The sequence below is a fragment of the Diplotaxodon limnothrissa genome, linkage group LG18 (genome assembly GCF_057381915.1).
Source record: "Diplotaxodon limnothrissa isolate DT_005_m linkage group LG18, D_limnothrissa_male_GT1.1, whole genome shotgun sequence".
Classification (NCBI taxonomy): domain Eukaryota; kingdom Metazoa; phylum Chordata; class Actinopteri; order Cichliformes; family Cichlidae; genus Diplotaxodon; species Diplotaxodon limnothrissa.
The window spans coordinates 14,363,725-14,378,395 of NC_140613.1; the positions used below are offsets into that span (position 1 = coordinate 14,363,725).

The 14,671-nt window shown below is 37.2% G+C and overlaps 1 protein-coding gene across 1 annotated transcript; it reads right to left on the bottom strand.

Annotated features, from left to right (window-relative positions):
* Positions 1-654: 654 nt before the first annotated feature.
* On the bottom strand, positions 655-14,540 carry LOC146613277 (uncharacterized). Its single transcript, XM_085378288.1, has 25 exons — positions 14,484-14,540; positions 14,063-14,192; positions 13,660-13,827; positions 13,430-13,567; positions 12,231-12,382; positions 11,764-11,867; positions 11,170-11,362; positions 10,346-10,474; positions 9,728-9,871; positions 9,479-9,614; positions 8,926-9,076; positions 7,465-7,601; positions 6,717-6,828; positions 6,089-6,152; positions 5,799-6,002; positions 5,323-5,468; positions 5,114-5,232; positions 4,416-4,537; positions 4,226-4,323; positions 3,540-3,676; positions 1,825-1,949; positions 1,537-1,682; positions 1,215-1,317; positions 982-1,118; positions 655-834 (listed from the first exon to the last, which is right to left on the bottom strand). Exons 2-25 carry the CDS (start codon positions 14,190-14,192, stop codon positions 720-722), a joined length of 3,210 nt encoding a protein of 1,069 aa, XP_085234414.1. The 5' UTR covers positions 14,484-14,540; the 3' UTR covers positions 655-719.
* Between the last annotated feature and the right edge of the window lie 131 nt (positions 14,541-14,671).

Genomic DNA, 14,671 nt, shown 5'->3' on the forward strand with positions numbered 1-14,671 from the left:
TCCCCTACCTGTTCCAAGACATGGTTGACCAAGTTTGGTGTGGTAGAACTTGATTGGCCTGCAGAGAGTAATGACCTCAACCCAACCCTGACTTCCTCATGGAGATCGTTCCTCTCATGCTTTCTTTAAATCCACAAAGATACAGTGCAACTCCTTCATACCTTCTATATAGTGCTCTGTGTACACTCTAAGAATCTAGTCTGAATTTGGAACATGAGTAAGAATAAAAGAATGAGCTAGAAATACCAGAAAATCTGCCATCACTCATTTTTATACTTTATTATATAATCGCAACCAAAATAATTGCAATGAACTCTTATTAATCACTCCAAAAACAGAAGATAATCAAGCAATTTGGTCAAATAATAAACAACACAATCAACTCTGAACTGAACGCGTTTATGTCAGCAGCTATGCAGCTGAAATTCCTACAATATTTGACTTTCCCATACAGGAAGGCTGGTTTGTCTCTTGTAGAAGTTGTTCTATAAAAGTATGCAATGAACAGTGAATAAAAACTGTATTAAGTGCTCAGAGTCCTTTACAAACAAATTTTCAAAAATGGATATTAAAACTGACCTGAGACTTCACTAACTTGGTAACTTGTTCAGAAGTTCTGTGATAGAAACGCCACAGCACCAACAAGCTGAGAGAAAAAGAAAAAAAGAAACCCCTATAGAAGTCTAGCTAATCTTCAGCCAGTCTGTTCCCTCCCACATTCACTGAATTTGGCGAGCTCGATGATCCATCACCATTTTCTTCATGTCCCTGTCCACCATCATGTCACTCGCATCAAGCTCGTTTCCTGGGCCAGCCATCGGATCATACCGGTGTCTGGAAGAGAGAGAGGAGATTCACAACCCTAGAACATAATCTGCCTGATCATTTAGTGAAATGCCAAAAGCAAGTTAACATTGCTAATAAAACAGACTGTGAGACAACTTTTGGAACTTTGTGAGGACTTTTAACCCCTGAACTCACTGTTTGAGGTGTTCCTCAATGGCTTTCCGTTCATACACGGTGCCATATACTGTTTTCACAGGATCAACAAACATCTTCTTGGTTAGAGGACAAATCAGATGTTGTGGTAGAAACTGTGGCACAGGATCAACCAGTTTCTTTAGAAAGGAAAATAAGTCAAAGTAATGTGATCACAAAAAAAATCTTTTACATAAAACAGAAAAATCCCATAAATACTTTGTTCACTCACTCACCTCCTCCATGCTATCCATTGACTTTCCAGCATGTTCTCCTGTGTGCTTTCTGGCTTCTCGTTCATACGTCTCGCGGCTCGTCAGGAATTCCTCGGCTAAAATGCTTCCAAAAAAAGGTTAATATGCAAATGTAAGTATTCACATCTGGGGTCTGACTTGTAACTTGTATCAAATACTCAAACATCTTGTAGGTGCAAATATAACTAGCTGATCATACTGAAACAGTTCTAAATGCAAAAAGGGATCAAATTTGGTCCTAGCAATGTGTAACTAATAAAGTGGCTGTTGAGTGCATATAGTAATAAAGTTGTGCATGTCTCACCTGTCCAGTGGGTCATCAGGCTCAGGGATGATGAGGAGTCCATACACAGCATCAAATATGTCCCTCATGGTGATGTGGGCGTTGTAGCTGCGATCAAATATGTTGTGGCAGATGCGGCCAACACTGTTGACATTGCAGTGGTATACCTGCCGCTGTGTTAAGATAAATGCTCGCTATGAGAAACACATATGCAATAACCACTTTTATATTACCCTAACAACTGGAAACCATTTTAATATGAACACTGTAGATGTCAAAACAGCTTTTGTTTGTATTTTGTCAGGATACACGTGTGACAAAGCGAACGAGCGGAGGCTTCACTGGGTATTCAGGACCAAACTGGCAGTACAGCTCAAACACTCCTTTCTCATATGGTGTGTCAGGAGGTCCTTGCATGAGAATCCTCCAGAACGCTGAAAATCAGAAAACAATCAAACATTGTTGCTTTTCAAGGATTTCATCATTTTAATCAAGTTTTAACACTACAGGTCCAAGAAAGTGTTGCTATGCAGCTTCCAACAGTACAATGACTGCAAACACAAATCCCTAATAAGTAATCAACATGCTGCATTCATCTTCCCCCCCCCCATTTCATTATTTGATTAGCATTCAAATCTCCCAATGAATTAGTGATGGGATTTCCGGCTCTTTTTAGAGAACCGGCTCTTTCGGTTCGGCTCACTAAAAAGAGCCGGCTCTTTCGGCTCCGAACCGGCTCTTCAGGTTGTTTTGTTGCTTTAATTAATTTATTATTAACAATAATATAAAATTATGCACAAAAGGAATCACTAATGTAAAAAAAAAAGTGGATTTATTTATATATGTCTATATATAAATATATGCGGTGGCTTCTAGAGACAAAGCACGTACAAACTCCAAAACACATTTCTAGCATTAACTGAACTTCCTTAACAGCTACTAGATCACTTAAAATACACAATTGAAAGCATGTGTGTGTTGTTTGTGTATTTATACACAAGCACTCATATATATTCAAATGATTTAAAAAAAAAAAAAAAAAAAAGTTCATTTACCTGTTACTACCACACACCAAATACGATCCTTGGTACTTGCTGGCTTGTGTAGCCACTAGGTAACAAAAGCTCAACACTGCGCCCAGCATCCTGGAGCACTTCTGTTGTCTTTTGTACGTGTTTTGAGTTTTTATGTGCTTCTGAGTTTGTATGTGCTTTGTCTCTAAGGGCCACCATAAATATACTTTTATTTATTCACTCCACATAAAATGTAATAAATAAATCATATAATACAAAAATCAACTATTCACATTTCAACTTTTAAATATTTAAATTTTCAGCTGTTTCCTTTTACAAATTTAAAGTGAAACAACGCAAAACACTGCAAACCACAACACAATTAAATATAAATTAAAATATGAAAACAAAAAGAACATGCATATCCTCTGTCATATGGACCTGCACAATCAATTTTAAATCATGCTTTTTATTTGTTCTTGTTTCTAATGTCTCTGTAAAGCACTTTGAATCACCTTGTTGTTGAATTGTGCTATACAAATAAACTTGCCTTGCCTTGCCTTGCATGAATAAACTTTCTAAATCCTTTATCATCTGCAACTGAAAATAGTTGTGCATGATCACTATACCTTTCTAATGTGACGTATTTGTCCCTGGCTCTCTTTCTCTCTCTCTCCCTCTGGCTCTGTTCCTGTGCTACTGAGTGTAACTACCGCCCTCCCCCCTCTGCCCAACGTAAAGCACAAGGCTCGCATGCGGAGTGAAGCGGAAAAAGTGCGAGAGAGAGGGTGAGAGAAAGGAAGAAAAAAAAAAAAAAAAAAAAATCTAAGAGCCGTTTCGTTCGCGACCGACACATCACTACAATGAATACAGAATAAAGATCTACCACAAAGCAAGAATTTATCAGCTGCATCATGAAAACACTGATATTATGAGTCTATCAGATAGCCGAGATCAAATAAAATACACAGAGCAATACAAACACAGATGAGGAGAAACCACATCACTTACTTAAGTCTGACTCTGATGGATAGACTCTAAAGAAAGGATGAGGGTCACAATGCAGGCACTTGAGCTCCTCCACGATACGTTTGTCCTTCTCCATGAAACGACCATCCTTTGCCTCCCGAATCTTATTCTTCAGAGCACTGTTTTGAATGTTATATAATGTTTCATAAGGAATGCATGTAATAAAAAAGGACCACAAAAAAGTCAAAATTATCACTATTCATATGGGACAAGACTAAGGAGGCATCCTGATCAAGTCTTAATCAACAAAATATTTTAGACTCAATGACATGCTTTTTGTCAGGAAGCCTATACACATTTTTAAAAATAAAAACCCAGCGTCGATGGCGCCTGATGCTGTACCTGTCCTGTTGGCCAGAGCATCTACTGGGTGTCAGAACCTTGTAAAATAAGATTTTGCAGTAATCTACAACTACACTAAAAAAAAAAAAAAAAGTAGTTGCATGAAAATTGACATTTATGGACATCCTACAAGTGGAAACAGACTACTTTTTCTCTTAAGGTATGACTAAGTGGAATCTCTTCATATTTTGGACAGCTGAACAAAACTATATTGACAGATAAAACATGCAGACAGAGTAAATTGTTTCATTAACAGCTCAAGAAGCTCATTTTCTTTGATCAGGTGTGTTCTTAGCTTCTACAGGATGGGTGTTTCTGCCACTCACCTTTCTGTCACAGTCACTTTGCTGTTTATCTGGCTTGGCAAGGATGTCTCTGGATATGCATCATAGCCCAGGGTAACAAACATCTTTGTAAGTATTCCCTATAAAACATGAAAAAATATAATAAACTTATGACGGCCATGTATGAAGTTAAAGAGTGATCAGATTTCCTTTTGAAGCAGACTAAACAGACCTCAGTGATGGAAGAAGGGTCAAGTTTTTTCTTGGGCTTCCTCTGCTCCAGAGACAGAACTGTCTCGATCTCAAAGAGTTTCAGACCATCTTTGACTGTCTGTGGTTTGAAACAGCAGCCACCTGTAAAACACAAGTCACTGTTTGGCCCTTTTTGGCATCAAATATTTTTTTCAACTTTATTATGTTTACATAAGCCAGGGTTTAGGACTACACTGTTAATACAGATACATGTAATTACAGACAATAATGACAAATTTCAGAAATACTGCAGAGATTAAGTTAATGTCTCATGTTCAGTTAACTAGTTAGAAAGAAAAAAAACCCTGAAAGCAGTTGGGATGAAATATCAAAGGTCCAATAAAATGGGCCAAAAGTTGATTCTGTGTGTGCCCATTTACAGGTTTGCTTTCTGTGATTCCAGTCCTAAACAGCTGCAGGTTCCCATTAACAATTTCACTGTTTTTCTAAAGTCACACAGAGAGTACTTCTATGTGCAACTGACACAACTTGTTGTTGATGGTCATTTTGTGTCCAGCTATTACGCAGATAGCAAACAGTTCACAACATCCAAGCCTGCAGATGGTACACTTGTTAAAGAATGCATCCAGATTGCAGCTTTATTTAAAGAAAGGATGATATTTTTTTTTTACTTTTAAGGGCAGAGAATTGTGCATTATTTTATACATATAGTAGTACCTGTTGCATTGCTGATTCCATGGAGCATTGTGTTTTCCACATTTCCAAGAAGGATTGAATCCACAGTGACGTTTGATTTCAGCAGCTTGGCTGTTACAGCAGCTGGGTCCATAAAGGACCTATGGCAAGATGAAAACAGTCAGCTGCTGCCCCAGAAAAACATAATTGATGGGTGATCAAAGGCAACTTAGGCAGAAAGGGGAACTTACCCAGAATCATTGCCATCTGTGAGGCACAGGACGCGGAGTCTACAATCTGGGAAGCTCGCCTTGACCTTTTCCAGCTCTGAAGCTCCACGTCGTAGCGCGTCGTACAGCAGAGTACATCCGCTCGCCTCAAGGTTACGTGTGTGGACCTAAAAAACAAAAGAACCCCAAAAAGGCGACAAGGGAAAAAAAATTATATTAGCGCCACTGAACAAGTTGAAAATGAGGGAAATAAAGTTGCCAGGCTGACCAAAGTAAAAAAAAAAAGAAAAAAAAAAGCTTTTTTAGCTTTATTCTTTCAAAACTTCGAGTTACTGATCAGGTATCTCAAAACTCAGTTATTCTGAGTATGTCAAAATTTCCTCACACATAATACCACCTCACAATTTTTACATATAGAGGGCAATAAAATTCTTCTTGAGCGGAGGTAACAAGCTTCCAGAGGAAAGCCTTCCATCCTCACAATGTTTTGCAATCACCTTGAACTTCTCCAGATTTTCTGTGAATGTGTGGAGCATTTTCACCATGGAGTCAAACTTTACGAGACCAATGACGTGATGGAAATCATACGCCATGCTCCTCGTGGCAAAGTTGTCAAAGAGCTCTTTGACAGCATGGATTTTCTTTATTTCTGCATTTTCATAGCACTCCTCTTCCATCGAGGAGCTTGTATCGATCAGTACCTAAAGTAATAAAGTCAGGAAGAGGAAATATTTAGCAAATGTTTTGATTTGATTCCTTTAGAACTTAAAATTTTCACAGATCTCACCAGTATTGCCTCTTCTGGAGTCCTGGTTGTAACAAATGACTGGTCGTCTCTGTGGTCACCAGTGCTGTATTTAAAAAAAAAAAAAAAAAAAAAAAGACAAAACACCATCTTTTTAGCTTTACACAGTTAACACGAGACAAGCATCACATACTCTGTGAATTTCCTGTTATCGGGTGGGTAGATTGTGCCTTTAATGCAGATCAAGATGCACAATTCAATTCAATTCAATTTTATTATATAACACCAAATCACAACAACAGTAGGTGTTTAAGGTGTTTTAGCTTGTGAGATAAAGAAAAAAGGATCAGACAAGCCACTATGAGCAAGCACTTGGTGACAGTGGGAAGGAAAGAAACAGGAAGAAACCTCCAGCAGAAACCAGGTTCAGGGAGGGGCAGTAATCCGCTGTGACTGGCTGGGGGAGGGGAGGAAGACAGAATAAAAGACACGCTGGAAGAGCCAGAAATTAATAATGACTGATAATTAAATGCAAAATAGTGTACACAACCGTGTGAAAAGAGACAAGTAAAGAAGAACCTCTCAGTTTGTCATAGAAGACTCCAGAATGTGCCAGAATGAGTCTGCCCTTCGTTAGTTCACTCCATTTTGTTTTGGTTTAGGTACTCACTTGGCTGCTAGCAAGTTTAAATCCATCGTTTTTACTTTTCCATCTAGACAATCGCGCACGTCGATCATATCAGCTGCTCCTTTGCTTTTATGCAAATAAATGCCCAGATTATCTGACAGAGAAATGTGAAAATAAAGCAAACATTAATGATAATAATGGCTTGTATTTATTTATATAGCGCTTTTCGAGACCCTCAAAGCACTTGAGGGTCTCAATTCCACTATTCATTCACTCTCACATTCACGCACTGGTGGAGGCAAGCTACAGTTGTAGCCGCAGCTGCCCTGGGCAGCGAGCCTGCCATATCATGCCATATCATGTGAAGTGTCTTGCCCAAGGACACAACGACCAAGACAGACAGAGCAGGGGATCAAACTGTTACAAGATGAGCTTCCCAACCCTTGAAACCATGGTCGCCCCATTAAGTTAGGTATAATGCCTCTCAACACACATGATAAACAAAACTTGATATCAGAGGTGAAAGGCAAAGTAAGAAAACTGGTGGAAATTCCTTTTCCACTTAAAGTGACTAACATTACTAGTGTAAGAGGAGCAACAGTAGAGACAATCTAAGCAAAGGTGGAACATACCCCTCAATTTAGACTTAGACTGCTGCAAAATGAACACATCTGTGGCCTAAAACCTGACAAGTCAGTGGCATCTGCTGTATGATACAAGTGTTTGCAAGGTATAAGCGTGATGATTCACTGAAAGATGTGAATATTTAGCCTGGAATAGTGTGAAATACCTTCACTGAGTAGAACAAGGCAGCTCTGATAATGTCCCAGATCCTTCAGATGTAGAGGTGGGGTCACATTAAGGCGAGGGAAAGATTTCAAACGTTCCACCATGCTGCCAAAAGTCCACTGAATATTCACCTGAAAGCTGTTTCATTCAATGAATTAGTCAAAAACAAACAAACAAAAACAACAACAACTCTGATTTAAAACAAGTCATTATTCAGCCTGTTTACACTGGCTTTGAGACAATCCTAGACACCATGTGTAATTAATAAATAATAATAATTATTAATAACGAAGGCAACTAACTCAACACCATGTTTTAACCTCAACTGTTTGCATATTATATTTAAGCATTGGACAGTGTAGACTAGACACTGTTCATCTATAAGAGCTGTTGCCACTGATTTTCAGTTCAGTTCTTGAGTCATTTGGCATACCTCAGACTTTTTTCTTTGTTTCCCTTCATTAAGAACAGCTTCTTGACAGCCAACCTTCCACTGAGACCACTTCTGATGAGGATTCAGTGAACAGTTTATGGATCAACTCAAGTGCCAACTAAGGTCCTGTGTCAGGTCTTTCCTGTTTTCTTTTTTTTTAAATACTTCTTAAGGACATGACATGTGCTGAAGACATTTTTTAAGCCTTTAATTTCTTTTTTTTTGTCCTCCATTTGTTCAATTTCCTCAAATTCTTTAAGAACACACTGCATACCATGTTGAGACACACCAAGAGTTCAGTTATTGTGTCTTTGGCAGTTGCCTTTTTTGTGCAAAAACACTATTTTATGTCTGTCAAACTGGGTTATCTTTGGAATATTTTATACATTTCACTACAAAAATGAGAACAAATGAAATGCTTTTATGACAAGCTGCTAGCAATAAATTACCTAAAGATACAAATTTTAAAAAAAAAGTGAAATTGTATTTGTTTTTTGCTAGAATGTGTTATGTGTAGGCACAAAGCTGAATTATCCACTGGGTTAGGTGTCATTTTTATGCTTCAAAAATGCATAGGTCAGTGCTAAATGGCTTAACAAAAAATACCATTCTTCTGAAAAGTGTGATGTACAAGGACTGAACTGAAAAAGAGTGAAAATGTCCAAAGAAAACGTCTGAAAGACCTTTAGGAATCCTGGAGAACTGCTGCTTTAGTCCACTTAAATAAAATTAGAAGAAAGTCTGGCTCCTTGGATGCAAAATATGAAGAAATAAGTGGTGGTTTAAGACTTCTGTACAATACTGTATTACTAAGAAATCATGAATGAATAATCAAGAATTCATAATAAATTGAATGTTACTGAATTTACATCCATTTAAAACCACCAGCAGACCAAGCATATACTTTAAACCAAATGAAATATATAATCTTTCACTGTCCAGCTGTGCATAAGTGTATCATCTACACTAACAGAAAATAAAGAAAATCTGCTTAAGTTGTGTTGAAAGAAATAACTCAGTCACACATACTTCTGACCAGATGTCTTGTGGTGGTGACTCCAGAGAGGATACGCTCGGACAAATCGAGGAATGCTGAGCAGGATTTTCTCAATGTCAGTGGCTCTCTGTAGTGAGAATTCTCGCAAAGGCTCTTCGGTGCAATTTGGAATTTTCTCTCCATCTAAACAAAATAAAAAGAAGCCAGAAACGCATAATTCACCACCATAATGCAATTTAGTAAAAATTTTAACAAAATATAATTTTTGCATCTGGTTATGCAGGAATGCTTGTGCACAAGATTTCATTTTCAAATAATTTAAATTTTAATAATAATAATAATAATAATACATAACTATCACTGCACCTGACTGAAGGAGGATCTACCTTTAAAGACTCTCTGATTATCGATGCTTTATACTGTCAAATCTGGTTACCGGTATTTATTTATTTTTTTAATTTCCAAAGTAATTAGTAAACTAGCATTACAGCAAATATAATCTAAACAATTAAAACAACTGCATTCATTAAGCCACATTAAAACCTTTCAACTTTATAGTTTAAACCCTTTCAGTGCTATTTGTACCTTTGATTTTCTGAAGGACGTACGCCCTTTCAAAGACATCTGGTACTCCAGGTACTCTGACAGGTTCGCAGAAATGGTCATCATCTTTGGACATGAGAGAGATGGGAGCATAGACTTCATGCTTTGATGCTTGTTTCTGTCAAAACAGAGCCAAGCACGATACATTTAAACTACAGAGATAATATCTATACATAATACTAACACCAAAACTAAAGACCAGCTTCTGTTCAAAATTAAACTCAGTTATACCTTAATTTTTGAAAGGAGATGTGCCCAGCAGTACAATGAATTCTCAAAGACATCCTGGTCCTCTATGACTTTCTTCCCTTGCTGTGTTGCTTGCTGGGGCAATAACTCCCTGAAGAGCATGTATAAGCCCTCAACAACTGCAATCTGCAAGAAATCAGTCAGTACACAACAACATTTTCATGCAAAATAAGCAGCAAGTAAATCACAGTTATATACTGTACAAACGATGAGCCTTTTACGTGCTTCCTGCATGAGTAAAATCAGAAGATAGCTTTAACACACATACATGGAAACAGGCATGTCATATCTCTACATTCATGAATACTGTGACACCTCAGATGGTTTCAATCACAAGTTACCATCATGACGATATCATTTTAAATAAACAAATCAAATAAGGTGGCGTGCAAAAAGCTGCTGTGTTAAAATCAGTGGACAAAACATGCAAAAAGTCACATAAAAGTCTGATGCCAGATTTCTTGGAAGATGGTGAGGCCAGTGGTGCAAAGACTTAAAACTGCAGCAGCATGTCAGCTGTCCTTTATTTATGAAGAAGATATTAGAGAAAGACCGAATTCTAAAACTGTAACAAGTCTTACACCACCTCACACTTTTTACCTTCTGGTTCCTGGTCATCCTTTCATTCCTGCAGAGTAACTGATGCAAACTTTGGGCGAGGGGGTTACATCCCGTCAATTTTCGTATGTATGCGATCAGTTTGTTCTGGATTATTTTAGAATGATCTTTCTACAAGTAAATACACAGAAATATTTGAAAACAGGGTTAATGCCACTCAGAAAAATTAAACACAATGGGCTAAATAAATTTGAGTTTTGTTTGTGAACATAGGTCATCAAAGTGCACAGTAAAGAACCCACATTGTTTTTTTTCCTCCAGGGTTAATATTGGATCCTTTAGGACAGTGGATCTCAAACTTTTCATAGTGAGCACCACCTCATAAAATTAAAGTACCACCCTTATGACCGAAGTACAGTAGTATAGGCCTATTTAACACCATATACAGTTTACACAAGACTATTTTATTTCTTATATGAATGTTATTTATTTTAACTGTCACATACAGGATGAGAAAAGTGATAATAATAACAACTTTTGCATTGATATTATATTCCTCCATAAAAGCAATGCTGAAGAGCCTATATGCGATTTTGAAGTTAAATTGCTGTCCTGCAGCAACCTAATCACTATTTGTGGAGGAATTTTCGAGGTTCACCAATGGCTGGACTCTGAATGTAAAGACTTCATGTGAATTTATGTGTGCATTTATCTATTATGTTGTCTTGGGTGTAGCTGCATGTTTTTCATGAGACTATAACTAGGCTTGAAGACAGGCTAGGCATGAATAAATAAAGTTCATGTTCATAGGATAGCAAGACCATGGGACAAATATAGGACAGTGTGTTAAATATAAAACAGCTTACCGCAACAGCATAAAGAGAAGACAGGAACACACTGATTCCTTTTTGGCTTTGTTGCACTGAAGGCACGACATCATTGATGTAGAAAGTTTCATCAAGGGGAGTCTCTTCAGTAAAAGAGGACAGAGTGAAGGCAACAATTGACCCTTCAGAGATTCCACACGTTTGGAGTGTCACAGCACCAGAATGAATACCTCTAAAAAAACCAAAAAACAAACAAACAAAAAAAACAGGGACACCAGAAAACAGAAGCACTCATCAATGCTAAGACTTTAAGCGTATGAATGTGGGGGTGGGAAACAAGTTAGAAAAATACTGGTGTCTACTAATGCTACTCTTAGTTCTCTAGTTTTCTAGGAAATCCTAGGTGACTTGCTTGTTCCAATTGAGAGAAAACTTGACCTCTGACCTTGAGGTCTTTTAGTAGATCTACCTATGGTATGACTTTCAATATCCTACATCGCTTCATTCTCAAATTATTCTATTCACAAACCAGGTTGTCTCCGTTGCCCGCCCAGCGAGGTGATGACAACACTTTTCAGCCTTTTACATCTGATGGGTAAAAAAACAACAACACTTTTTTGTGAGGCAGTTTACCTGGGATGGAGGACATGTGCTGGTATTCCACTTGCATTTGACAGGATCACTTTTAGAGTTGCGATTGTGTCAGTTTCCAAATTCACCATAATCTCAAAGTTTCCCTTAACATGTAAAGAAAAAGATGTTTAAGTTACATTATGACTTTACATACATGTTAAAAATGGGGGCTGAAAGTTACAACAATAAACTGTACATTAATAAAATAATTGATTCACTTGTATTTCATTCTTCTCTCTTCAACACAATGACTGTTTATCAAGTAAAGGTATATATTTTTATTATTTTTAAAATGGAGAAGCTCAGATGCTACTTGGAACCACTTTGTTTGAACAAAAAGAGTTCAGAAATCATTACTGGCTATTTTATTCCTCACAAACATATAATATGAAATTTGACTGGCCAGTTTCATTTGCTAGCAGTTCCCAGCATCCTCAATTGAGCAGCATACGGTTGTTAAAACGCACCTTGAGCATGATGTGGCATTGAATGACATCTGTTCCAGAGGGCTTCCCAGACTCTTGTCTTGGCATTTGTGGAGCATGTGTCAAGTTTTCTTTTGGCGTAAATATGGCGTAAATTACAGCTCCATTTTCAATATGTCTGTCTTTCAAAGACCCTGGAGAAGAAGACAATAAAATGAATAACTGTGCCAGATCCACACAAATAATTACAGGTTATTTAAAAAACAAATAAATAAATAAAAGTGTTATTCCCATCTATATGTATTAAAGTGAAATCATCTCATATGATCATGATCATTTTAGAAACTCCTGGTGCTCACCACCAGTCTTAAAACTATTCATCCAAGACTGTAAATGAACTCTCCCAATATTTCATGCAATTAAAAGTTTTTCCCTGAAAGCTGTTTGTATTTTGATAATACACAAGATTTGTTTCCTACTAATTCTGTTTCAATAATACATTTAATTTAATACATTTAACTTTTCTTACCTAGTAACAGACAGAACTACAGAGTGAAAACAAAATTTGCAGGCAACAAATTCAAACTGCAATGGTGTCAGAACTCTAATGCCACCCTGTAATTCTAATTTACATAATTAAATAGTTAAAGCAAAAAGCTTGCCTATTACCTGTTTAAGTATACAGCACTTGGCTATGAAATCAGACACAGTCAGTAGTTCTCTTTAAAATAAATTATGATCATCACTCTGTAAAACAGTAGTTGTTTCTAACTTTTCTTCTTACAAAACAATTTATGGTACTTTTCACTTTTATACCAATATATCCCTTCACCTAAAGCCAGCTTTTCTTGCTAACTTCAAGTATTCATCTGTTTGGATCACAAGGAAACGCAGATAATTTGCTAATTTCTGATGGCCTAGCAAGATTACTTAAAAGGCAGACTTGAGACTAACTTGATTCATCCTAAATATAGTTTGTTATTTTTGGACAAACACACCTTTAAGCACCTGAAAATAAGTGAGTATAAAAGTGGCTACAATTCCTTAAAAGTTTCTGCAGTACTTTTCTTCAGTCCCTTGAGCCTCAGATGAAAGTCTGGACTCATAACAATCATGTAAATGTAACAAACATGTTTTGGTACATGGTGAAAATTGACTTTAAAAAAAAAAAAGAAATAAATAAAGGGACCTAAACCTAAACAAACCTAACAGAATCATATACTGCTCCACTGTTGACTCACATGTGTTGAAGAAGGGATCGTCTGTCAAGGGCATCCCATCTGCTGTGTAGAGACAAACCCCTTTGGTGTTTCCAACATTTTCAAGATGACAGATCCTCAACATTATGTCTTCAATTGTGTTTTGTGCCAGATCCATATCTGTAGCATTCAAATATTAAATATGTCACCTCTATGTCCTTATGTAATCATGCCAAAGGGATGATAGCTTCTAAAAGATGTGATCCTGTTACCTGAAATAACCTTTGGTTTAGGACATTTGGGGTATGTGTACTGAAGACTGAACGACCTCACTGACTTTTGCACAGGTCTAACAGTTAAGACTTGGCATTCTGGAGCTTGGAGTCTTTGAATGAAGTCTTTCATGATTGCAAAACGATTCTTTTCCACATGACTTAAACCTGGAAAAGAGACAAAATAAATTCAGCTTTACCGTTTAAGTTCACTCAAAGGTTCATGTCTTGATGCATGCTGAATCATCCAGGTAAGTAAATCCCAAAAGGTTGATTCTATTCATCTGCTTTTACATAAATGTGGTGCTTTATTTTTGTTAACACGTTTGTTTGTTTTTTTTAGTTTTCTGAGTAATGAAAAAGCTAAACTGAAAATCCTAGCTTTGCTTTTGAGCACTCTTACCAATGCTGTTTAAATCGTCTTCCGTCACACTATCCAGGAAATCTCTTTCATCTTTAACACCCATCTGAACAAACTGGTTGAAGTACGACTCCAGTCTGTGCTGCTCAAGTAGGTTGAAGATTGCACCCATCTACACAAAGACCAGTAGATTATAATAATATCTGTCTTCATTAAAAAAAAAAAGTCTATAAACATATGCCCTTTGACAGGAGAGGCCAGATGTCTGAGTCATGATTTCCAGCTGCATACAATGAATGTATGACTAAGTGAATGTTGACTAAGTGAATGCGCGGGACTTTCTTTTGCAACTGAAACTAACTACAACATTATCTTATAACTATTTCAGAGAAATATGCTGAAGTGCATTGCAGAGTGGTCTTAAGGAATTCTTGAAGTTAAAAAAAAGAGATGGAAATCTTACCTTGACCCAACTCCAAAGACCACGAAGAACAGCTGTGCAGTCCTAGTTGTAGTTGGAGGAGGGGTCTTTGTGAAACTGAAACCTAAGGAAACGAAACCAAGGAGGTGGGATGTCTCTAGTGAGCAGTGGAGAAATAGTTATTGTATTTGACAGTTTATTGACCTACACAGAGCGTGGATTTCAGAGGG

What these genes read in the sequence shown, in the direction of transcription:
- LOC146613277 (XM_085378288.1), bottom strand. Translation starts at nt 14,192, where the DNA reads ATGGGTGCAATCTTCAACCTACTTGAGCAGCACAGACTGGAGTCGTAC. An exon ending in AATGCCACATCATGCTCAAG is followed by an intron (nt 11,868 to 12,230) that starts GTGCGTTTTAAC and finishes TTACATGTTAAG; the next exon opens with GGAAACTTTGAGATTATGGT. An exon ending in CACAAGACATCTGGTCAGAA is followed by an intron (nt 7,602 to 8,925) that starts GTATGTGTGACT and finishes TGAATGAAACAG; the next exon opens with CTTTCAGGTGAATATTCAGT.